General features: G+C 39.3%; 4 protein-coding genes and 1 long non-coding RNA gene across 11 annotated transcripts; 3 read left to right on the top strand and 2 right to left on the bottom strand.

The window, feature by feature from the left end:
* Window positions 1–400: 400 nt before the first annotated feature.
* Window positions 401–4,633, bottom strand: LOC135592358 (uncharacterized). The gene is made up of 4 exons (XM_065081765.1): window positions 4,449–4,633; window positions 4,200–4,357; window positions 2,971–3,037; window positions 401–740 (listed from the first exon to the last, which is right to left on the bottom strand). The coding sequence occupies exons 1-4, from the start codon at window positions 4,605–4,607 to the stop codon at window positions 642–644; spliced, it is 483 nt and encodes a 160-aa protein (XP_064937837.1). The 5' UTR covers window positions 4,608–4,633; the 3' UTR covers window positions 401–641.
* Window positions 4,634–4,963: 330 nt separating this feature from the next.
* On the top strand, window positions 4,964–7,439 carry LOC135584615 (phosphopantothenoylcysteine decarboxylase-like). Of its 2 annotated transcripts, none has more exons than XM_065081764.1 (4): window positions 4,964–5,141; window positions 6,011–6,107; window positions 6,219–6,592; window positions 6,681–7,439. In XM_065081764.1, exons 3-4 carry the CDS (start codon window positions 6,251–6,253, stop codon window positions 6,960–6,962), a joined length of 624 nt encoding a protein of 207 aa, XP_064937836.1. In that variant the 5' UTR covers window positions 4,964–5,141; window positions 6,011–6,107; window positions 6,219–6,250; the 3' UTR covers window positions 6,963–7,439. The 2 variants fall into 2 exon arrangements, with proteins under 2 accessions (XP_064937836.1, XP_064937835.1); XM_065081763.1 differs by having other exon boundaries at window positions 4,973–5,141; window positions 6,197–6,592.
* A 1,373-nt stretch (window positions 7,440–8,812) lies between these two features.
* On the top strand, window positions 8,813–12,883 carry LOC103996738 (ultraviolet-B receptor UVR8). 6 transcript variants are annotated; one of them, XM_065081762.1, is made up of 6 exons: window positions 8,813–9,031; window positions 10,119–10,425; window positions 10,500–10,849; window positions 10,933–11,334; window positions 11,697–12,081; window positions 12,356–12,883. In XM_065081762.1, the coding sequence occupies exons 2-6, from the start codon at window positions 10,201–10,203 to the stop codon at window positions 12,596–12,598; spliced, it is 1,605 nt and encodes a 534-aa protein (XP_064937834.1). In that variant the 5' UTR covers window positions 8,813–9,031; window positions 10,119–10,200; the 3' UTR covers window positions 12,599–12,883. The 6 variants fall into 6 exon arrangements, with proteins under 6 accessions (XP_064937834.1, XP_064937833.1, XP_009415995.2 ...); XM_065081761.1 differs by having other exon boundaries at window positions 8,813–9,092; XM_009417720.3 differs by having other exon boundaries at window positions 8,813–9,143.
* Window positions 12,884–14,662: 1,779 nt separating this feature from the next.
* LOC135594182 (uncharacterized) lies at window positions 14,663–16,464 on the bottom strand. The gene is made up of 3 exons (XR_010480022.1): window positions 16,280–16,464; window positions 15,156–15,403; window positions 14,663–15,054 (listed from the first exon to the last, which is right to left on the bottom strand). It is a non-coding gene; the product is annotated as an uncharacterized LOC135594182 (long non-coding RNA).
* A 326-nt stretch (window positions 16,465–16,790) lies between these two features.
* LOC103996737 (mitochondrial inner membrane protease ATP23) lies at window positions 16,791–23,151 on the top strand. The gene is made up of 5 exons (XM_009417715.3): window positions 16,791–17,049; window positions 17,135–17,259; window positions 19,434–19,571; window positions 19,771–19,854; window positions 22,589–23,151. The coding sequence occupies exons 1-5, from the start codon at window positions 16,953–16,955 to the stop codon at window positions 22,721–22,723; spliced, it is 579 nt and encodes a 192-aa protein (XP_009415990.2). The 5' UTR covers window positions 16,791–16,952; the 3' UTR covers window positions 22,724–23,151.
* The last annotated feature ends 2,822 nt before the right edge of the window (window positions 23,152–25,973 follow it).

The following is a 25,973-nucleotide window of genomic DNA, read 5'->3' as shown; positions in this document are numbered from 1 at the left end:
CTGGATACTGTAGCATGCCTCTATCTGCATTTGGTTATTATCATTGCTTTAATCGTATTACTTGTTACCCAGACCGAAAAAAAAAAAAGAAGAGAGGAAGAAAACTTAGATGGCTTGTTTATTTTTTACGTCTAACTACATGCATGTGATGAGGAGTGGGAGAAAAAATTGTTTACTGGTTTCATGTGTAAGGAATGAAGGACAGTGAGAAGGTTAGAAGATGAGATGGGGTGTGGGGGATCAGACTCCACTAAGTCGAACAAGCTTAAATCATTCGATTAAGAATCCATAGAGTAAAATTGGTGAACTAATGCATGGAGATAGCAAATAACTATATTTCCATAACAAAGCAAATTTGTATTTCAAGTAATGTTTTTCCAAATTTGTATCTAACACTGAATGAAGCAAATAATGCTCGTATTTGTATGCAATGAAGCAAAATAATATATGTACACAGCTTACAGTAAAATGATCGATCCAAGGGATTTTAGAATGCTTGAACATGTCATTTGACACAATGATTCATGTGCATTTGACACTTGATTAGAAGCTACTAAAAGAACCGTTAAGAGGATGAATACCAAGAGTCATTATGTCATCCCCTTCGACACACACTATCACGTCCACCTTCCAGCTCATCGCTACACGTCCTTGAAGAGCAGCTGAAATCTGGGTATCCTCTCTGGTGGAAGTGGACAGCTAACGATCAGCTTGCCTTTCATCGCCCCTCTAAATATAGCCTACGAGAGGCAACAAAATATAATGGTTATATGGCTTCTTTTGGGAGAATCTATTTATTATAAAGAGGCATCATAATAATATTACATTATAGACTGCGGCTAGATAACAAACATTAGTGAGAAGAAAGGAACTATTGATGACTCAACAAGTAAAATTTCTAACTGCAAGTTTCATTCTGGGTATGGATGGCTACTTTGCGAGAGGTATTTCTTTTTCGGGTAGGGAAAAGAAACTTTTGAAGAGGATAAACTTACCAGATGAGAACAGCATGCCGAAAGGTAAAGCAAACAGCCTCGAGAACTTGTCAAAGTGAACAAAGAAAGAAAAAGGAAACATGAAAAGGGAAGAAATTTAAGGTAGATGGAAGCTTGGGTCCTTTTTAGTCGGATGTTACAGCATGCCACTGAATATTGAATAATATTCTTAACTAGAACTAGACTTTGGCTATAGAAACCGGCAGAAACTATTCAAATAACAAAGTTCTACAAACACATTTTGTTTTTAGTGACTTGAGGGTATTATTGTTGCAGGAGGTGCAACCATAGATGACTTTCTGATACTTTCCAAGCAGAATGTTTGGCAGTTAAGTGGGGCTTCAATGTGCACTACAACTTGGATTTACTCAAATCTGGGTGAGATCAGTGAAGGTTTCTATGCAAAGACATCCTCCATCTAGCTAAGACAGTGAAGGTTTCCAACTGGAGTTCCATCCCAAGAGACCTTAACAAGGCTCACAATCTTGCTAATTATGCTAGACAGAATGTATCTGCTACTTTTTTGGACTAGAGAAACTCCGGATATTTTATAAGTTTGTTTTCTAAGTTTATCTAATTTGCCTTTCTTTTAAAAAAAAACACAAAGTTCTACAAAGTTCTGCAAATTTTCAACCAGACTAAAAGCAAGTTCAAATATGATTTCATCAAATCAGTTAGGAGTTAAATATACAGAATATACCCCAAAAACAGATGGTCCCTCCACTGTCCAGAAATGTTGGTTGAACGATGAGATACACATCGCCACTAAATTCTTGAGCACTTAGTAGTTGGTTTATGTTGATCAAAATATTAGAACTTTCTGTTGTTGTGTTTTGAAAGATAGTCAGAATGTTAATGTATGAGTAAGATGGTGAATTATATATCATGTAAAAAAAGGTTATGCCTAGAGCAATTCTAAAGGTCATCCTCCGTACTCAGGTAACAGTCAACTGTGTTGGTAGATGAGGGTGCTGACATCAGCAGATAGCAGTCTTATTCTAAAATGAAGACATCCAGTTCAGATATATTATCCCCCATCATTTCTAAGGTATCATATGCATATCCATAAGGTAAACTTCTAAGGTTCAATCATCTATGTATGATATGCAGCCCATCCCATGGAATCACCCCCAGATTGCATAAGCTGGTACATAGACAGATATTTTCACATTTTCATACATAAGAAGTTCAGGAATACAATGTGCAGCTATTCATATTAAATTAAGAAGATATGGCCAAGTCAAAGAAATTAGAAACTGACAACTGTGGCTTTACATAAAAACATATTGTTTTACTCTTTCAAAAAACTATCATTTTTTATATTTTGTTTTCCAGACTTTGTTATTTTTATAATTTCTACACTTTTCATGTTTAAATTATTTTCTCAATTTATCCTGCTCCAATTGATCAGATGTAATGAATCTCAATCATAATGCAGTTAGCTAATCCCAATCCCATTCTTGATCATATGAGCCTTGATGACAGGTTTAATCTCTTGCGAAAAATATTACCAGAAGAGAAAAACCAATATAACAGACCAACTATACTGGTAATCATGGATGAAGATAATTGCATTTGGAAGCCAGCTAACTAGATTAGGAAGATCTGATGATAAAGTCTCAGTGACAAGGGATAATTCCTACTTATTCATCAAAAAGGACATCTTCATTTCTTACAGACACAAAAAATTATCAAAGTTCTACAAACTTTGCTACAGAAGTCATTCAGTTCCATTTTTTTTTCCCATACAATCCAAGAAAGAATAAGTATCTCGGACGTCCAAAATCAAACTATGTAACTGTATTCTCAAATTATGAAATGAAAAAAAAAAAATCTTCTAGCTTTTGTTCTACTGATATTAAGACTAACCTATCATGTGGCATCATCTTAAGCTTAATGAATTCAGTAGATGAAACTGAATATAATATATTTAATTCAGAAAAAGGACCTTCCAAGTGAGGAGCATGGCACTCACCTCAACAACATCGATTAAGTCTTGTTTGCTATGAAAAGATCCAACCCACTTAGTATGATCAGCAGTCCTGAATACAATAAAAAATACAGTTTACCAAGAGACACATGGCCGAAAAATTCACTTATCAAGTTACATTTAAGGTGAAAATAGTCATTAAAGAATAGAACTAAATCACTATAAAAAGGAATAGAATCCATATCATTATCGTCAAAGGCCACTCCAACTTTTGTTGACTTCCCAGTTTATAGTAATAAGTCAGTGGATTTTGACTAGAATCTACAAATCACTACCAGAGTTGGCCAGTTTTGACCAATTCCAGCCAATCTGACAGCTTCAAAAGACAAAAAAGAAGAGGGGAGAGTAAAAAAGCGGGAAAGGAGAAGAGAGGGGAGCCATAATTTGGGATGGCAGAGGTATTTATTTATTTTTCTTTTTTTTTTTGCACCTTGGTCTACTTGATCCGCTTATAATGAACTTGTTTACCCTTTAATCAGCTAGGAAACAGGTTCAGGTGAGGATGAATGTGCTCCAGTCGGGTTCAGGTACATAGGTAGACAGACTGGTTGGATTAGCCCTAACCTAATGTTACTTCTAGGTTCAGCTTAGTAGGTTGGGTTCTTTTCAGCATCCAAATATACCCAACCGAGCAAGACAAGGTTCTGGTACCCTTAGATAGGGTTTCCTTCGATAGGGTTTGGGATGAGTTTGGTATAAAGGTAGGTAACCCGTATAAGGTTTTAGTTCAGATACCTAGATAATTAATAGGGTTCAGCTTCGGATGAAATTTTAGGATATCCAATCAGGCTACGATGTGAAACAGAGGAGATGATGCTACTATTGCATTTGCTATTCTCTACAATCATCGTAATAACATGTCAAATGTCAAATTAGCGGACTTTTATCTACAGGCCACTAATTTATAAGACATATCGACTACACCTAATAATTCTAAACATCCTTGTGACAAGTATTCATGTCAAGGAAAATTTACCACTAAAATTTAGGGCAAAATAAATAAGATATCGTAGAAAGGGTGACATCTTGTGCATGCCCTAATAAATTACAGCCTTCGTACTTGCAGAAACCTACATATCAAATCAAATATTTAGGGCAAAAAGAAATTACCTAAGCGGAAGGTTAAAATTCCCTACGAAACGCAGAACCGGGCAAGACATAAAGAGAGTTGATGACAGAAACAAGATGTTCATCTAGGGATGTAATTGAATTACCCGGAGTCCATCTTCATATGATGAGCATTGAAGAAGAAGACGGTGGAGGGTATCAAGGTGATATCGAAGTACTTGACGTAGACCTGAATCTCCTCGGAGTCGACGTCCACCAGCGCGATCGTCGCGAACTTAGAGACCTCACGAGAGGTCTTGGAGAGCTGCGCGCCAGAAGGCCACACGAGATCAGAGGCTTCGCCAAGCACCGAGAAGACGAAGTACAAGATATGGGAGGAGAGGGGCGCAGCGTACGATTTCGTCGAAGTGGAGGCACAGAGGGTCGGCGGCGCGGCCGAAGCGGAGGACGAGGACCTTGTCGAGGGTGTCGCGGATGATGCAGTCCACGTCGCGCTTCCGCGACAGCGTCGGCAGAAGGAAGTCGCTCATCTTTCCCAACCCAAACGACGCCATGGTGTTCTGCTGCTGTTATCGATCAGGTTGGGTCGGGTAATATAATTGCTTATGTGGGCTTGATCGGTCCGTAATTACCCATAAGGCTTCTCCTATTCCACGACTCGACCCCTCGGGGACTCAGACTCGAACCGAGCCGAATCGATCTTTGAATTGAATCTGACTTGAGCTGGCTATGGATTGCAATCATAACATATGATTAAACCCATTACTCAATTTGGCGCAGTAGAAGAATGGAAGCAGGACTGGACCGCGGAGACGTGGGGGGCGGCACGGTGGCGAGTGGGTTACCGCCGGGGATGAAGCGATCGAGGGGGGCGGCGGCGGTGGCCAAAGGCTGAGGGTGAATAGCGGAGGAATTTGGGGACGAGATGGTGCTGTTTCGTCGCCGTTTAATTTCCGTCTACATGTAAAATGACTAAATTACCCTCATCTCTGTCCATTATATAAGCTCTCTCTCTCTCTCGATCCCTTCTTGTCGTCTGCGGTGAGCGTCGAAGCAGCGGTGGTATTCGGCGAGCACACCGGCGAGAGGTTAGCTTTTGATCTTCAGCGCGCTGTCGTAATATTTAATTCGTTCTTGTCCCCTCTCTTTCTCTTCACCTCTCCTCCCATTGCTTCTTCATCTCCCAATCCGGTTGCTGGAAATCGCCCGCGACGGTAAAGGGGGCTTAGACATTCGGCGGCAACCGGAAAATACTGAGTAACGGATCACCGATCGCGAATTGGCCTATGAAGAAACCACACCGGGGAGAGGGATGGAGGATCCAAAACTAGATTGAAGGAAGTTCTGAAACTAGGGTTGCTGAAAATTTTGTGCTCTTAGTTTTGTGATGATAAAAATATTAAAGATTATATGATTATGTTTGTGCTTATTCGTCATAAAAAACGTGTAATCAATGGAAAAATTGTTTAAGATGTCCTAAGAAGACCCATAGATATTGTAGTTAGAAGAGGGGAAATGATTGGTACTAAGAGAGATAGAGGAAGGCCTAACAACATTTTACTAAAAACTATTAAGTAAAAATTTAAATTTAAATTAAGGATATGGCTTTTTTATATAGCTCAATGGTGGCAAAAGGATCTAGGTAGAACCCTAAATGTTGAGACATTACAGCCTTGTTGTTGGTGTTGTTATTGGATTTTCATGCTCATTCATATAAGTATGTAAATATATAATTTCTAGCTTCATCTTAAGCTGTTTCTCCACTCATGGATAAGAGATTGAAACAGATTGTTTCAAGCAAACTGAAGCACGTTTTAAAGATAAGCATTTGTATCAGCCTACTCGAACATCAATAATTTCTCATAGCTATAGTTGGTCGGTCAGTTTCGTGCAATTTATGTCTTCTTTGATAATCACTTTTCTGTACAAAGCACTAACGTTATGTTAATGTTTCCAGCTTCCAGTTTATTGAATCATTCTGCTTGGATGCGATGGTCTTCTCATGGTTGGAGTTGTTTTGACCATGTTCTTGGGAAGCTGTACTAGTACAAAAGGTTCACTTTATATATGGATTTTTTTTAAAGATGATGCTTGCTTAGGATTTCCTTGCCCTTTGATAATGCCTGGTGGAAATCTGTAAAAGATGACCATCATTTTTTATGCAGTGGAAGGAAATTTTTCCTAGTGTGTTGAATGCATGATGGCTAATATCGAAATAGCATCAGAAAATATGAAGCATGACAATATTCAGCCTGTTAAACCAAGGATCCTGTTGGCTGTGTCTGGAAGTGTTGCTGCTATTAAATTTGAGATTTTATGCCGTAGTTTTCTGGAGTGGGCAGAAGTTAGGGCAGTTGCTACCAAATCATCCTTGCATTTTCTCGATAAAGCATCATTCCCCAAGGATGTGATCCTTTATACAGACGATGATGAATGGTCTAGTTGGAAGAAGATTGGGGATGGAGTATTGCACATTGAGCTTCGGAAATGGGCTGATATCATGGTTATTGCCCCACTGTCAGCAAATTCTCTTGCAAAGGTACAAAGATTACTTGACTACATAGTTTGTGTGCCAAATATATATTTTTTTCACCTTTTTCTTAAAGTTTTTGCTCTTCGTTGTATAGATTGCAGGAGGATTGTGTGACAACCTACTGACGTGTATTGTGCGAGCCTGGGACTACAGCAAGCCTATATTTGTTGCTCCTGCTATGAACACCTTCATGTGGAATAATCCCTTTACAAAGCGCCATCTAGATGCAATCAACGAGCTTGGTGTTAATCTCATCCCTCCCATCACCAAGAGGTTGGCATGCGGAGATTATGGAAACGGTGCAATGGCTGAACCTTCTGTAATTTATTCTACCGTGAGACTTTCATACAAACCACCACTTAATGGGTCAAGTTGATTCTTGCCTTGAGGTTCCTTGGCTAACCCTGCAAGAGCATTCTTGCCATTAGATCAGCTTCAGGCATTGCATCTCTAGCTAGTCTCGTGTTTGATATGATTTAGGCTGCCCTCTGACTTCCAGAGTTCTTATTGTTAGATACTTGTAGAGCTCCTTGGATTTTCTTGAATGATTTTGCTACTGCAACTGCTGGTATTTACTCATGAGGCTGCTTGTTTTGGTAATCAAAGATCCTCGACCAGTTGTTCTGCAGTTCTTTCAGTGGTGGTCTCTTTGGGCAAACAAGAACCACAAGAGGATTATGTGCTTTTTCTTATTCTGATTCGAAGATCGGATTTGAAGAATTGGACAGCTTGAGGATTTGTTACTTCAGTCTGATAGTTAGCGTAGAACTCTTTGAACTTATCGTTGTTGAATGGCATCTCATTACCTGTGATAAGATAAGAAATTTTGATACTGTGTGATGATGTTCGACTATTAGAAGTTCTCTACTTGTCACTGGCCTCTGTAGTCAAAGCAAGGAGTTCGATCTTGACATGAAGTAGTTCATCCCGTTATTAGACCTTGCATTGTCCGTGGCAAGGAGTTCCTCACTGAGCAAAGGCAAGGAGTTCAAAACCTTTTTCATCCCTCACCCCAGTGTACGACTGAATCTAGATCTTACAGATGTCAAAGTCATGCTCTAACCTTAAAATACACTTTTTTGGGATACATTATAAACAAAATAAAACAATATAAGATCTATCGAAAGAAGACAATTCCTCATGTGTTCGTGTTGGGGAAGACAACACAAAATCTCACCCGAAAGGAGGAGCAGCAAAACCATGAGTGGCTCACCCGATGTAAATAATTTTCATGAGACAATAAAGTCACCCTTAACCCTTATAAGTTCACCTTAACCCTTATAAGTTCTTTTTAAGACTTATCCAAAATAGATAATTTTTCAGGAGGAAGGTCTTATGAGCATCAAAGTCATATTCTATCCTAAGAGATCTCTTTTGGCAAATTATGTCATATTCTATCCTAAGAGACCCTTTTGGTAAATCATGTAAGGTTTATCTAAAATAGATAATTTCTTGTAAGTACACTCAAGATATAATTTCTACAAGTACCAAAGTCACCCTTGACCCAAAAAAAAAAAATTTTGGATCCACTCAAAATAGATAATTTCTCGTAAGCATGAGGTCTTATAAATATCAAATTCACTCTCTATCTTACAAATGATAAAATCATAATATTAGAAAGAGAAAGACTATAGGAGGAAGAAATGCACCAAAGAGGTCATTTTCTATCTTAAGTTAAACATAATTTTAAAATTAACATAAATATCCTTTTGAATAAATAATAGATATTAGTTTATTAAAAAAATATATGCTATATGAGATGAGGAATGGAGGGAGAATGAGGGAGAGTGGGAGAGAGAATTGATTGCATGGGAGATATTACTTTCTTATATTAATCCTAATTTCAAAATTGATATATATATTTTTAAATAAATTAAAACAATTAAATTAATGGAATCTAAGTAATACTAATATATTTACAAAATCAAATTAGTTTTATTTAACTCAATCGATTCTTACGTGGCTATAAAAAAAAATCGGTCGAGTCGACCGATTCATTTTATTCTTAACATAACTCATTCAATAATTAAATCGATTCGATCAAAAATCTAATTTTTATTTTTATTTTTCCGATCATCTCGTTCGACCCGATTCCGATCACTAATAACCAAACCCTCATCCGAAACCGTCAACCGACGTTGGATCCATTAGCTTCATTACGAACGCTGACGTGGCTGTCGCGGCATGCGTATAAAACTCAGCAATTGTCCTCCACCTCATTCCCATCTCGGTCCTCTCGTTACCCCCTTTCTTCCCACTTCTTCCTCGTCTCATCCCATTCTTCCCCTCGATTCCCTGCGGTCTTAATCTATAGTTGATCCCGATTCAAAGAACACAAGTGCTCCGATCGCTTCCATTTTCCGAATCGGACTCTGATCTTCGATCGTGGGGAGGAACAGGGAGAAGGCCAAGGGAGGAGCACACGAAGCAATCGCCATACTGTGGGTCAGTCGGCCGCATCCTAGACTTCAGGGGGAATCAGTGGATGTTTTGCTGCCTTTGATGTGTACTGCGCGTTCCCCGTCGTTGCCTTGCTCCATCTGACTTGATCTAGACCGTAAAAATCCGATATTTTCTCCTGCCTCTGTTTCTCTGCCTGGGCCTCTCCATCTGTCTCTTCCCGTGGAATTTGGTCTCTTTTCTTTGTGAAGGATGTTTTCGATCCGTGGTTTTGATGACGAACCGACTCCAAGATGCAATTGCTTTTTTTGGTTGAACGAAGGATGTGGTGTTCTGTGTTCATCGGTGTTCGATTGTGTTGTTCGTATGGGTAAGTTGTCTAAGAGAACGGATCTTGCTTTCGAGATATGATCTTTTGGAGTTGAAGTGGTGTTAATGATTATGTGCTTTGGGAATTCTATTCCCTACTTCTTTGTATTTTCTGCTTTCTTTTTCTCGAGTTGATTTGGTTTTAGATTCTTGTTCCTAGTGCTTGACTAATTGTTGAGTCGATGGACAGCTATGGATGTTTTTAAGAAAAGTATCCTTTTGGAGGTGAAATGCTTTTCTTTGTAGACGATCTTTGATCGTTGGGAATATGCTTTCTTTGGGAGGTGGTACTGCTTACACATCATTTCCTTTCCTTGTTCTACTTGGCTTTTTACTCTCTTTTACTTTAAGCTTGTTATTTCAGCTTCTCTAGTCCAGTTGTTAGTCTGGAATTTCTCATTACTTCTCTCGCTAATGGTTTTAACGAGTATGGCCATGTTCATTCTTGGTCTGTGCCTCCATTGCTTTGGTCTTTCACATTCTTTCAGCCATTTGCAATTTGCAATTGTGTTTTACTTGTTTGGTGCCTTCTTTTTCTTATTATGGATTTATGGGTATGTTATCTGAAATTTTATGTGAACTTTATAGAAGCTTTTGCAGTTTTCTTTCATGACTTACAATATGCTCTCGGATCCTTTGTATGTTCAAAGCATAGAGGTTTGAAGATCGAGAACTGTGGAGTTGATATGATCTCTCAGAAACACTGCAGCCATTAGTTCTGAGTGTTGCTTTGCTGACAATTGGGGTTTTGTCAATCTTATAGACTGCTGCTTTGGAGTTAGTTGAACGAGGATATAGCCTTGGATTGGATTCACTCTACTGCTTGATCCTTGGGCACTTGCCCGATGGATCCCACCACTAGTGGTAGCAGTTCTTCCCTACCGTTTCAGACCATTGTAGATCCATCCCTTTCTTTGGTGCCCCCATTGCAGCGAACCTTCAAACGTGTGCAAAGGCATTGCTTTGGTGACTCGAACCCAGGGGAATTCCCCTTGGCTGAAACCCCCTCTATCGTTCTCATTATTCTAACCAATTGCGATTTGGAACCCCGGGATCTTGCTAATCTGGAGGCAAGTATCATTGTTATGTTTCTCTTGTTGAAAGGATCTGTAATGTTGCTGATAGATTTCGATATTCATGGCAGGCAACATGTACATTTTTCAGAAAGCCTTCAAATTTTGCTCCTGATGTCCAGTTATCTATCACAGAGCTCGCAGCATTAGACATGTGCCAGGAAAGGGCCATCTTCAAGCCAATGAATTCAGAAGAAAAAGAACTTCTTAAACAACGCTGTGGGGGATCTTGGAAATTAGTTCTTAGGTATATATTGGCAGGTGAGATATGTTGCCGGAGAGAAAAGTCTCAGGCAATTGCGGGTCCTAGTCACAGCATTGCCGTGACTTCATCTGGATCTGTATATTCCTTTGGATCCAACAGCTCAGGACAGCTCGGCCATGGCACCTTGGAGGAGGAATGGAGGCCACGACTTATAAGGTGCTTTAAAATTTTCAGTTGCTTCATACACTCAGGTGCACATTAACACGTACCATGAACAAGAAAGGTTTGGTGCTTGACAGATCGCTGCAAGGCATTCGGATTATACAAGCAGCCGCCGGAGCAGGGCGAACAATGCTGATCAGTGATGCTGGACAGGTTTATGCTTTCGGGAAGGAATCGTTTGGTGAGGCAGAACACACAATTGAAGGGTCCAAGGTTGTCACTACACCGCAACTGGTGAAATCATTGAAAGACATATATGTGGTTCAGGCAGCAATAGGAAATTTCTTCAGTGCAGTTCTTTCTCGAGAAGGCAGGGTCTACACTTTCTGTTGGGGAAATGAATCAAAGCTCGGTCATCGCACAGAACCAAATGACTTGGAGCCACATCCGCTATTGGGTCCTCTTGAGAACATACCAGTGGTTCAGATTGCCGCTGGCTACTGTTACCTTCTAGCACTGGCATGTCAACCAAGCGGCATGTAAGCTTTCTTCCACTCTTAATCTCTTGATACTTTAAAACATCAGCTATAGTCCTTATTTCTTTCTTGCTGGATATGAGATTGCCTGAGTAGTTTGCAACACACACACACACACATGTATATGCAAACTTTATGTGGTGCTCAGACAACATCAAGAGAACTCTGCTATGATGACATCTTTTGAAATGTTCTTCAAGAACACATAGTTTCCACAATTGCATTACTTGTTATTTGTAGGGATTGCATTAGCTTTTTCATTGCTGTTATACTCCACTGGTTTTGCTAGGGGATTCAACAGCATACTTACAGTGAATTCGAATGTTTAATTATATCCTAATGTTTATAATTTCATTGTAATGCAGGTCGGTCTACTCTGTGGGCTGTGGCTTAGGAGGGAAACTTGGGCATGGTTCCATGACTGATGAGAAGTATCCAAGGTTGATCGAGCACTTCCAGACTTTAAACCTGCAGCCTAGGGTGGTTGCAGCCGGTGCCTGGCATGCTGCCGTCGTGGGACAAGATGGGCGGACATGTACATGGGGATGGGGGCGCTATGGGTGCTTGGGCCATGGGAATGAGGAGTCTGAATCTGTTCCCAAGGTCGTGGAATCCTTGGACAACATAAAGGCTGTACATGTCGCAACGGGCGACTACACTACATTCGTTGTTTCTGATGCTGGGGATGTTTACTCATTTGGTTATGGAGAATCCTCAAGTTTGGGTCATTCCTCCATCATTGATGGACAGGTTTGTCATGTTTTCCTAGTTGATCTCTTATTGCACGGTATATGAAACTAAAATCTAACACCATTGCATTCCATTAGTCCCTGAGGTTTTTGAGGGCAATGCTACTTGTTTGCCTCTTTTTTTAATCCTTTTCTTGTTCTAAGTGAACCTTGTTAGGGTCTTCAGATGTTAAACTGTTTGCAAACTTGGCAATAGATTGCGTCCCCTCCAGTCTTAGCATTGCCCGAGCAATTTCGATAATGTCAGCTAATTCCAAGCTTTGTCTTGTTTGCAGGGTAACAGACATGCCAATGTACTCAGCCCAAAATTAGTGACTTCACTTAAGAACATCAACGAGAGGGTAGTGCAGATTAGTCTCACCAACTCGGTCTACTGGAACGCGCATACCTTTGCTCTAACAGATTCCGGGAAACTGTATGCATTCGGAGCGGGTGATAAGGGGCAGCTCGGCACTGAACTTCCTGCACAGCAGACCGAAAGAGCGATGCCAGAGCAAGTCAACATCAATCTTAGTTAGTTCAGTCGCTTCGTGGCCTGACGCCCTGCTGATTCTTTGCAGTTCCATTCAATTGTTTCTGGCACTAATCAAAATCTCCTCTTGTTCATATGACTATAGCTTGATCTGTTCATAGTTCATGTTGAAGTGTATATAACAGTGAACCTCGTTAGATGATGCATCCTTGCAGTTCAAGGAAGTCTCAACAGGTGAAGCACTTTGGATCCTTCAAATGTATAAAGCTGACAAATGTACTTAGGTAATTTAATTTGCAGTGTACCAAATTGTTTGCCTTCTTTTTTCTAATTCAATGGTTCATAGATTCAAATGGTCCTTCTCTTGCCAAAGTTTGGTGGCAATCCATCCTCAGATCTTTCTGGTCAAGCTACATATGGTTGACTTGCATAAGGTACTCTTACTTATTACGCATTACAATCTATAAATCAATGATTGCTTGCGATATGTTGAGCCTCGTTTTGACACGCTTACAGTTCTTTAAAGCAGCCACTTACTGGAGAAAGCGACTCCAATTCCCTGTGGTCCATGCAGTCTTCTTATATTATTGTTTCCAACAGGTCCACAAATAGAGCTTTTGGCATCAATGGCATCTCACACCCAACCAATTCTATCACCATCCTGCTGGCCATATGACACCAACTACCAACTAACCTCGCGACGATCCATCTTGAGGGGATAAAATGTCTAGGTCGAAATTAATGATAGTCATATAATTCTATTCAATTCTTCTTCTATTTTTGATGTAGAATTAATCAAGTGTATTATAAATTTAAGTACTAACATAGCATGTGTGTGCAATGCTTCCATATTATAGCGATGATCCATCTTAAGGGGATAAAATGTCTAGGTCACAATTAATGATAGTTATCTAATTCTATTCAATTCTTCTTCTATTTTCGACATCGGATTAATCAAATGTATTATGAATTTGAGTACTAACATGGTATATATGGGCAATGCTTCCATATTATAGTGATGATCCATCTTGAGGGGATAAAATGTCTAGGTCAAAATTAATGATAGTCATATAAGTCTATTCAATTCTTCTTCTATTCTCGATGTAGGATTGATCAAGTATATTATAAATTTTGAGTACTAACATGGTATATGTGCGTGACGCTTCCATATTATAGAGAAGATCCATCTTGAGGGAATAAAATGTCAAGGTCAAAATTAATGATGGTCATCTAAGTTTATTCAATTCTTCTTCTATTGTCAATGTAGGATTAATCAAGTGTATTATAAATTTGAGTACTAACATGGTATATATGTGCGATGCTTCCATATTATAACGTGTTCCCTAGTTCTATCTACCAATAGTCTAAATTTAATCCTCATAAGAAGTCAAAGAAAACTTAAGTTAGTGTATAAGAACTCGATTATTCTACTAATTATTAATTCAGACTTAAAACACTTAAGATCCAACAAAATTAATAGATGAATTATCCAAGTGGTGCATGTTTCTTGCACACTCTTAGTTACATGTTGCTTTCAGACGTGGACAAAGTGATTGCCTACCGACAGTGCCTGCATGATGAAGAATGGGAGGCAGCGGTGGTGCCGTCTTTCTTATATACTGCCGTGCCAGCCACGCTTTTGGTGGGAAGGCTACGATTGGCTATTCCATGTCATTACGCATCCTCCAGACTTGTGAGAGGTAAAGAAGATTAGAAGATGCTGGCTGTGCAGGCAACTTGTTTTAGCGACTTTCCTCGGGGGAGAGAACAGTGGAGTGTAGGCTCTTCCAAGTCTCAAATATTCAAAACCCAAAAGTATCGTGTGATCCTGTTTGATACGAATCCTCAACCATATGCCATTATACTCCATTATGGGATTTTTCTTTTCTTAATCATCTTCCAAAGAAAAGCTGCTATATATTCTTCTTTTTGAGTCTTTAATTTTCTACTCCTAAGGATGGTTCATACTTTGTTCCCAAGGAATCTTACCACTACACCAAAGACTCGATAATTTTATCGCGAAAAAATTAAGCATGGAACATCTTTAATCTAGAGGCATCTTTTCCTTTGTTCTTTTGCTCGGGTTTCATAGTCCAAAAGACCCCATTCATGGCAGAAAACAATATTACCAACTAGTCTTATAAAATAAATAATCACCATAATCCACATTTCCGTCACTATCATGGTTGAATACACATGAATTTTGACAAGAAAGAGCTAAATAATAAAGAAATAATAACTTAACAACATAAGTGATCTACTAGTTCAAAATACCTAAACTCAAGCTATGCACTCTTGTCTAATATATTAACAGTTCTACTTATCAAAATTTTCCAATCAAGGAGGACAACAACGTCGTCGGGCATTGCAAAGAAAATCTAGTTACCCAAGTTGAGTGCCGTCTGGTTTTCAATTGCAACGATTAGTCAACTTCTGCGTGATCCGAATTTCAGATGACCAATTTGCCCAAAAATACATGCATCCATAAAATGCAAATGATGCCTGCAGAGAAACCGGTGACAAAATTATTGTAAGATCGATAATCATACACTCGCAAATCAATAAAAAGGCACAAAGGAGATACAAGGAGATGTCTCGCATGCCTGGCTGATTCTTCTTCCACTTAGCAATGGCGAATTCTGATAGTTTATGTCCTGGCTCACAACCTCAGCCACCAAAATCGATAGTCAGATGGAGTGATCACATCATCAATCTTCAAAATCATTTTCACAACTTGTGTTGCAAGCAAGATCTGTCGTTGTTTGCCAATCAGTGTTTCAAACACATTCTGCTCTTTCATGTTATTTGTCCCAACATCATTGCAATCTATGCCACAACATGGATTATTTTTCTGCACCAACCATGGGAAAGAAAGTTAAAGACAACAAACATTCATTGTTCAATCTTACATTAAACATGAAATATTCTGAGTAAACTTAAAGGATACAATTATCTACCAATTGTAAAGGCCAACTGACTATACCATCTGCAAATGCTCACAGAGAAAGTCCATTTCAACAAGGTGTAAGGCATGAGAAATGTAAGAGATTAGACACGAACAGTTAATCATCATGTGTGCCTAAAATAATATTGCTAATGGGAAATATACCAGATGTGCATTGACGAGGTTGATGGCTGAGAAGTTGACAGTAAATTTCCCTATAATGGGTGGTAATCCAACACTCCCTATCATTGTCACGGCATGCTGAATCATCTAAACACCTACTTTGGGTAGGAGGATGTTCTTACTTCTTAATATTGTTAGATATGACCAAGATATAAATCATAGCAGTTCATAAAAATAACTTTGTTATGCTTAAATTTAGAGCATTAACACTCAAAACATCTAAACTTATAACTGCATGGTTATCTAGTGTTTGCAATGCAGATGCTATGAAAATGAAAGTTACAAAATAAACTTTTTCATAACTGATACCTAAAAGATTATCAAGTTAGGCCTGAAGCATTTAATACCTAAAAGATTTTGCATGGTTTCAAACACTATACTAACCATACTATAGCAATCCAAATGTGTACTAGTATTCTGTTGTATCAATTGTGCCAGTATTTAATTTTTCACATCCACTGCCATCAAACCAATCCTCAAACCAAAAAATAAAGACAAGGTGAAGAAAAATAGGGTTTTCTTTCACTAATCGTCGCCAAGATCAGCAGGCAAAAACAATATTTAAGCAGAGGCAATGGATAGAAAGAAGGGGGCGCATACTGACTGATGACGACGTCGCCGTCGGGGATCTGGAGCATCTTGTCCATGCCCATGGGGCCAAGCGATGTGCGGAGGATCCCGGCGACGGCCTTCCCGGCGGAGATGTTGGGCCCCTTCCCTCGTGCAGGTGGTGGACTGCAACGTGACGGCTTTATACTTCGACAAACGGGTAAGTGGAAGTTATTAGGGTTGGGTTAAAGACTCGCGTCGTCAACGGCGGAATGACCGACTCCGACACCATTGAGGAGATCGTTGCGGGTTCTCGCGTCCCAAATGGTCCCTCAACATAAAGAAGTTAGAAGATTAATTAATCTGGACCTTCCGTGCGGCTCGATGCTTTTATCTCGACCGTCGTTATGATTCGTTATCCTTGTCGTGACGTTTGTGCTCAATAGTAATTTCGGACACGAGAAGCCATGATTTGGCTTTCAATTTTCTTCTTTTTATTTTAGATTTCCCTTTTTTGATCTTTTTCATGCGGCTAAACGGGTAAACGAGTCGTAAACGTCATCGGGCGGAAGTGGCCGACCCGCACCCGCTTTACGATGGGACTCGCGACGATGAAACGGACGGCCAAGATGGAAGCAGCTTGAGAAAGGCCGAGAGCTCTGGTCGAACGATTTCTTCGTCGCCGCCAAGAACGAGCGAAGATATCGGGGGTGAGGCGTTGCCGATGGACGGGGCCGCGGAGGGCGCGGCTGGTGCAGCCGGCGGTGGCGGCGGCATGTCCCACAAGGAGTGCGTCGATGGCATCAACAAGAGCCTCGCACGTTCGTTTCTTACACTCGGCTACGGAGAATTCCAATCCGTGATTACACTTTAACCTTTTGGTAATGTCTGTGGATGTTGTATCAGATCCCACGGTTAAGTTCCTAAGGGAGAAGATGGAGAAGGCCGGTTGCCCCGTGTGGCCGCGCCTGCTCACGGCGATCACCTGCAAAGGCCAGAGTTCCGCCGGTGGCTATTCCAGTGGCCGTGGGGTATCTTTAATTTGATATAGAACTTGACCCTTCTCTGTTGTCTTCTTTCTCGTACTCTTGGACAACATGTGGTATTGCTTCTTGATAGAAAGTGATTCTGCTTTGTTGTTGGACAGTGTCGTTTATTCAACAAGTGGAATTATTGACATTTGATTACGTGCTATTGCTTTGCTTTTAAATATGAGTACATCGCATGCTCAATTCGTGTTTTTAAGCTTTAGATGCTAGTCTTGAATAATATAGTAAGGTTCAACATCAAGATTTAGTCTTTTTGGTCGATTGGCTCTTTAATCATTCCCAGTCAAATTTTCATCACAGTTTAAATGTGCCCAAGGAGAACATTTTATCGATGGTCCATTGTAGTAGTAGATGAAAGCTTCGAATTTTATCTCTCCTTTTTCACACAAGATCAGCTCAGTCCTCTTTTTGGTTTAAGTTATTAGTGTGTGTAGTTCGAGTCTTGTTACTTTTTTTTTAGAACATAAATCTTGGAATGAAAGAACATAATACTTAAGAACCAACCAAATCATGAGGGACTAACAACTTGAGGTGCAGCTTTTTTAATTTTTAGTTGTATCACCATTGACCTTTCTTCTATTAGCGTTTCACAAGGGGAAGTCAGCACAAAGGCTTTCAGTGATCAGCAACTATTAGCACTTGATAGTGATATCAGCCCAAGGGGTACATTGTGCTGAATAAGTTGGGAACCACCACCTGTTGTTCTTTACATGATTAGAATCCTAAAGCATTGAAGTTTGAGAAGGGAATAATGCTCCAAATTTAATTAGAGTAACGTATTCTCTTCTCATGCACCTTTGAGGTTTTATGTCTTAGTAGCAAATGAAGGATATGCACAATTCCACATGGGCTGACTCCTAGAGGGATCAAGCAGTAATTTGAATGGAACTGTATTTCAGGTAGATGTGAAATATCATCCAGGAATTAACAAACCTGTAGAACATGATTAGGCCATCAGGTGTATAGAATTTCTAGAACATGACATAAAAGACCAATGATCGGAAGACCAACAGGGGAAGAACAATCACTAAACTGAAGGAAGCATGTCATAGTATCTATGAGGGAAAGTATTTGGGGGAGAAAAGTTGCCAATACAAAATTTTTAATCTCCTTGAAAGAAATTTAGAACTTTTATCTAAGTGATCTTTTGGCACTTGCTAGTGTAATATTATAGCTTACGTGACATTTGTTACAGGTTTTTTTATTATATGGAAGTATGGATAAAAATCTAGCAGTAGCCTCTTGCCAAAACCATCAATTAAATTGTTAATGGTCAACTTCCAAGACTGCTGCCAATGCGTTACCAACCATCCAACCTAATGCAAAATCGTAGTGAAGGCCAGATTAACTGCAAGCATGTGGAACATGGAACAAAATGTTCTTAGGTTGTTTATAATAGTTAGAATTTATGTGGTCCCAGAGCTACCTACAGTTGAACATCCAGAATTTGAGATGACAACTGCATCACAAAATTCTATAAAGAAAACTCATTTACTTTTTATTTACAAACTAAAAACCAAAATGTGTAATAATGCTATTAAATTGTTATGCATAACTCTTGCTTCAATGTTGGAAGGAGCAGGGTAAGACTTCTTAGATCATGTAATGACTTTCATCTAAATGGTTTGCCTAACCTAGCAAACTTTTATCTGCCTGTTCCATCTTTATACTTAGAGAGTTTCTTGTATTTCTTTGGTCCTGGTTTGCCTCTTTGTGAGTCTTACATCATTTGCCAAATCTAGTATGTTTCCCTGTGGAGAGTTCAGAATTGCCAATTGATTTTTGGGATTTGATTTGTAGAGCTTTTTCTTCATGTCTTCTGCAAATTTCAGAAATATACCATAGACAAAGGTACATTGTGGCTTGTTGTATCTGTGGGTCAAGAATTGTCTTGGTTGAATTTGGTGACTTTTTAGAATTGGATACTCATGCACATTGCAGTTTACATTGTTCCACTGCACTCTGTAATCTCTCAAATGAATAGCACAAAAGAGAACACAGTTGCAATTATTGCTGATAAATTTGTTCTGCAACTTTGTGTTCAGATAATATAAGAAGTCTTAGCGAGTTGTTTGATTTAATTAGCCTTTGTATTTGTCGATGTATAAAATAGACCATCTGAGTCTAATTCAACTTTACTAATTTTTGTATTTCAGATAACAATTTGTTGTAATCATATGACTTTTCAAGATGAGATAAATCAAGTTATTATTCATGAGTTAATCCACGCTTATGACGATTGCCGAGCAAAAAACATGGAGTGGACAAATTGTGCCCATCATGCTTGCTCTGAGGTACAGTATTACTAGGAGGCTTTAATACTTGCTGGTAGGCATTTATGTAGTGTTGACCTTTCAGTCTGTTGCTGAGCATTGGAATGTCAGAGAACTGTTTCTTATAGTCTTTGATCCAGAGCTTATGCATCAAAGTTTTCAGTAGCATTCACAAGATTGTTTTTTCTTGAAAGTGAATGAATACTCTGACTTCTTCTAGATTCGGGCTAATCATCTGAGTGGGGATTGCCATTACAAGCGAGAACTGCTACGTGGGTTTTTGAAAATACGAGGCCATGGACAAGTGAGTTTATGTTAGAACTTGGAAAATCTATTGTTCAGCTTTTCTATTTAATGTAACAAGGACTAGCATAAACTTGTATATGTTGTTTTGTGAGATTTATTTAGATATATATGAATGTGTTCTAGTTCTCAATGCAGAGTGGGGCACACTAATTGATTTTTACACATGGTTTATTGAAAGTTGTTGCCTGCCCTGCACTGACCTTCACATCATTGTGGAGAGATTACGCTAGAGATGCATACTTCTCCAAGAACAGTCACTGATATTTAACCAAAATTTTGTTTGACTGCAATCACTTCAAGACGATTTATTAGAGTATAGTATTGTGAACCTATTCAATGTCATCGTGATACTTGAATCATACACAGTTTCACTTTTTTCCTTTGTTAGGATATCTGCTCGACCTAACATCATCAGCATCATTTTGTGAAATGAAACTTGAACAAGCACCATAATATCCCTTTTGAAACCACAGTATGGAGAATATCCAAGTGAGAATTAGGGACATGGACCTTGGTATTTATCATGAAATTTGTCAAGATCAGCATTATTCAGCATATGTTGATTTAGGTACATATGAATATACATGGAGACATCTATTTCCTGATTGTCACTGGAAAACTACATTGATATAATTTTTAACATGATCTTTTGTAATCCACTTTTCAATTTTTTACTTATTATTATCTATTTCTGAAGATTTTTCCTTATCATGTGTCTTGATTCCTGCTGTGACCTGCTGCTAGAAGTATCTTTGGCCAAATCTTTTTGTCAAGAGCCTTTTTTTCTTATTCTTGATTTTCTTCATACATCTATATTTTATGATTTTAATGCTTTCTTTTTTTGCAATTTTGTATTGATTGGTTGTCATTTGAAATTTGTAAAAACTTTAAAATAACAGTTGGCTGAGTACAAGAACTACCATTACTTCATCTCTATCAATCATTTGGAACTCAATATGAACTTTATGCAGATATTGGATTTTGTAGCTATATGGCTTAGTAAGCCCTACAAACTATTTTTACTTTGGATTTGTGATTATTTATCTATGGTCATGTCAAAAGCTGCTTATAGGGATTTTCTTGGGTAAAGTGAAAAATGTTGCTGACTTATCTCATTTAGTTAGTGAGCAAACATAGAAGAAAAAAAGAAAGGAAAAAGAAATAAAATAATATATATGCAAAGTCTTATACATCATTTGATATCGCCCCTAGCTTCATCGGGATGACAAAATAGCTTGTGCAAAGAGCTTTTCAGAAGTTTAGTCACTAGTAGAAGATTGACTTCTTTGAAGGGAGAAGTTGTCGGTGACCTCTCCAATCAAAGTACAAGAATCCTTGGTACTCCATTGAATGTTCTCGTATTTCATTCTTTTCTCTAAATGTCCATAAAGGTACTGTCCCAACAATTTCTTGTCCACCTCTTTCTCCTGCCAATTTAGATGTGAAAAAGTTTTGAAGACCCTGCACACACACTTTCTTTCTGTATTCTTGCATAATGATAATGACTTAAGATATGATCAATAGTTCCATTATTATTATCATGACCATGACAGATGCAAAAAATCTGAAATTTGTCCTTTATTTTGAAAGTATTTATTCTGACTGGGTTTTGTTTCTTAGAGTGAACTAAACGAAGAACTAAGCTTTAGGAGTGGGGTTTTTCTGGATGAGTCTAGAGAGAACATATTAGACCACCAAAATTAGGACTTGTAGAAATAAAGAAATAAAGTCATCATGCCGATTTCATTGTGGGTGAATATCTATTGCAGGTGATTTGAGTGAATATCTAACTCAATATTAAGAAACTAACTCTATTGAGGGTGAATATCTGATAAAATTAGAGCACTTATGATTTCAATGAATGAATGCTTTCTGACACAGATAAATCAGTAGTGATAAGAGACTGATAGCAGCCAATAAAGCATGGATATCATGTAAAGAAGTTGGTTCTATGAGGTTGTTGGACATCAACCACATCTTCAGCTTAGGATTTCGTGACCTCTGGTTTCTTATGGTTTCTTAATAGGTGATAGGCTTGTTCATGATAACTTGATGGTTTTTTATGCTGCAAATCGTGCATCCTACATATAATAAATGGGTCTTTATGGTCATGTAGATCGAATCCTCAAACCTTTGTGATAAGAACTTGCAACATTTAACCAAAACCTTATAAATGTCAGTCTGGATGGACTTAGGAAGTGCCACCTGTGTGGACAAAAATAACATCGAATCTGAAAGCAGAATTTACACCAATGCAACTTATGCATTGGACATATGTTCAACTTGACCCGATTGTTTCTTTATATATTTACAGTTGGATGGCAAGATCTTGGTTGAAGAAATATTTGCATAAGGTCAGGAAAAATCTATTTGATCAGTTTTGTTATCATTATATTTAACTAAAAAGTTGTATAAGAGAATGAACAAGCTTTCTTGGGATGTGAAATCAGTTGTAGGTTGCAAAAGCTTAACAGAGTTGGCTGCTCCTGTAGTGATGCCAAATTTCTTTAACTTCTAGTTATGCAAACCAACTCTTTCTCTCTTTTTCTTTTGTCCTCTTCATATGCTATTTAATACACATGAGAAATTGTTACCATGCTCCATGAATTAATCAACTATGTTGTCTGATGATTTTTCTACTCTGTCCTTGTTAATACTGTCAGCGTTGTATTAATCAAATAATGGCTACACTAATTGCAATATTTTGTCTCATATTTATTGGGGACACAAAGGAATGTGTGCGAAGGCGTGCTCTAAAGTCGGTTCAGAACAATCCATATTGCTCAGCTGTAGCTGCAAAAGATGCCATTGAGGCTGTCTGGGACATCTGCTACAATGACACTTCCCCCTTTGACAGAGCCCCATAAGTTCTATTGCAATTAGCTTCACATATGAGAAGAAGATTCTTTTTCCATTTTCAGATGGATAATGCTGATGCTGCTTATCGTCGATGCAGGAATTGCTTCCTCTATTTATGGCCATTCGATAACTTCACAACTGCCTTCATTTCTTCCATTATTTTTTCCTTTCTCAGTCTACAGAGTGTCTGAAAGAAGAAAACCAGACAATATTTGATTTCATGTAGACCCAATTTAATGGATGCTACAGGGATCCTGCATGACAAATCACTCGAGCAACACGGAAGCCTTTTCTCTTTGGGGGGAAATGGAGACAAATAATAGTGTCATTAGTTTCTTAACTTATGTTTCTATTACAATCTGCATATGAGAGTTGCATTGATGTTGAACACTGCTGGAACTTATAGTTCGATATCTGATGTTGTGGGTTGTCGCCATGTTTCTCTTTGTTCGGTATTACAATGCGTCAGTCTGCAGCGGAAGAGCACTCTTCCAATTGAGCAGAACATATATTCTATCATCAAACGACTTCCATACAACCAATTTGATGTCGCCCATGCTCGGTGCCGCTGTCGATGACCAATGCGGGCCGGGAAGCAGCGCCCACCGGGGGACCAGAGAAGAGTTTCCACCGGCGAGATTCGGCGGCGATGCTAGCGACGACGACGAAGCAGGGTCCGCGTGTCAGAAGGTGAGCGGGTGGCTCGCCTTGAAGCATCGCCGTAGCGGATCCCGCGATTTTGAAGAAGAAGAGCAGTGTTTGGCGGCTGTCGCTGCCGCATGCTTGTGGACTGCGGATCTCCTGTTTAGTTTGCTGCAGAATCACACGTAAAATTCCACGACGCACCCAAAGACAGGTGGCGCGACCAGCAAAGCGGATACGGCCATCTGGCAGGGGAGCGCTTTGTAACGCTGCCACGTTGTTGCCGGGCGCTCGCGCCTCCGGATCTGCTGCTCGGTTTCCTTGCAGGATCACAGGTAAAATTCCACAGCGCATCCAGAGACAGGTGGCGCCCCCAGGGCAGCGGATCCCGCGATCTGGGAGGGGAGAGCCTTGTAGCGCTGCCACGTGCTTCGGATCTCCTGTTTGGTTTTCTTCAGAATCGCAGGTCAAATGCGGCACTGCCGCGTGTGCTTGGTGCCTCGGGATCTGCTGTTTGGCTTGCTGCAGCATCGCATATAAAATGCCGACAATTTCCTCGTTGCTGTTTGGTGTTATGTTCGTTCTTATGAATCGTTGAGATACTGTTTACAGGAAGGGAGTCGCAATTTGACGTTGACTTGACCGTGGACGCCGTCGGTCAGACGTCCGGTCAAACTCGATTCTATTTGCCACAGTTTCCTTTATGAAAAAAGGGAACAATCGAGAGTTTGAGAGGGAAATTGGAGCTTTTATTTGATAATTCATTTTTGATTATTTTTTTCATTTATAAAATTATTCTAATTGATAATTCATTAGTAATGACATTCCCAATATTAAGTTATTAAAAGATGAAAATATCTTATATACTAAATAAGGATCAAAATTAAATTTGAATTATTCACTTAAAATGGTTAAGCATATGCCAAGTGGCATTTTTCAATCAGAATATTACAAAATATTTATTTTTTTCTCTTAATTTATTAAAAAAGTTAATGAATTAAGAGAAACCTGATCTCTACTTTGTCTAGGAGTAGAGGTCGGAAAGCTCGAACCTCATCTGTGCCTAAGGCATAAGGCATAGAGATCGAAAAGTTTGACCCTCCTATGCTCAAGGTAAGAAGGTTGGAAACCTGACCCTCATCTTCACTAGAGATGAAGAGGTCAAGAAACTCAACCCCCACCTTTACTTGAGGCTTAGAGGTCGAGAAACCAAATCCTCACTTTTGCTTAAGGCTAGGAGGCCAATAAACTTGAATCGCACCTTCGCTCGAGTCATGGAGGTTAGGAAAACCCGACCTCCTCCCTTGCCCAAGCCATGGAGATCGACAAACTCAACCAAGTTGAGAAGAGATAGGGGACAAGAAACATAACCCCGTCCGATCAAGGTGTATCCCTCAATGATACAAGAGGTAAATCGATGATGAATCGCCACTCGTAGTGCTCGGGTATGATGAACTAGAAATATTAGATGAACTAGGTGTACCATCGGGTCAATGATAGATCAAAGATATGAAAGCTTAATATGTCGTACAAACTAGATGCCACGCTTTGGAGTCCTCTCACAAGAACCTCGAAACATGCCTTAGGGAAGACAAATGATAGGGAGTATCTTGTTAACCAATGTTTTTCTAACACGTAACTGTCCCATAATATCCAACGTAGAAGGAAAAAATGAATATTACCGTTCATTTGTCTTCTCACATGAGCAAAAATTCAAGACAGATAGTTATAGGCTGCCCCACAGTCAATGAGAGGTTGTTGAAGGTAGAAACTATATTCCTATAAAAACTCATCTTCAACGTAATACAAAAAGATGACATTTTTTACTGTTCGTGTTCATATATATATATATATATATTTTTTGAATGGTTGATGTGCATGAGTCATAAACTCTCTTCCAAGATATTACTGACTGTGACTAAATTCATGAATTATTCATTCATGCTAATATCATACATCATATCTATTTTTAAAATATAAAAGATATTACCTATCTTAGTCGATAAAGAACTTGACACTAGAAAAATCGAATCTCTTTTTATTTATGATAATATAGTCAATCATATCCATGGCCCCATTTTCATTTATGATTGTAGTCACATTAGCCATAAATCACCAAAAAGAAGATGGGATGATAACATATGCCAAACAAAAAGTCATAAAGTGAAAGAAAAGAGATCACCAAGCCAACCCCTCCCCCTTCAATGCTCATTCTCTCTTCCGAAGGTTTCCCAGCTAAAGCATTTGCCTTCCAATATATTCCCTCAATCAAAGAGACATCCCATTTCTATTACTCCTCACCACCACCCAGCCCAAACGTGCACCAACGTAAGCTCCACACGGATCACCACAAGCGATTTCTCTGCTCCACCTGTCGTCGACCCCTTGATATGCCAATCGCGGTGAATGGGAGAGAGCCCCGTGGCCCGTCTTCGTCCGTTCCTTACCACCTCCTTTACCAGTGCGATCACTGAAGGAGCCAAGGGGACCCACCGCGGTCTTCGGCGAGCGCTCAGCGAGAGATGACTTCACTAACTCGCCTCTACCCGTTTTCCTACCCATCTGCGGATCACCGGCACGGCCACTCGGGCGGTGATCGGGGGCCACGTGGGCCCG

The sequence above is a fragment of the Musa acuminata genome, chromosome BXJ1-9 (genome assembly GCF_036884655.1).
Source record: "Musa acuminata AAA Group cultivar baxijiao chromosome BXJ1-9, Cavendish_Baxijiao_AAA, whole genome shotgun sequence".
Taxonomy (NCBI): domain Eukaryota; kingdom Viridiplantae; phylum Streptophyta; class Magnoliopsida; order Zingiberales; family Musaceae; genus Musa; species Musa acuminata.
This window is presented reverse-complemented; position numbering and strand designations above follow the sequence as displayed.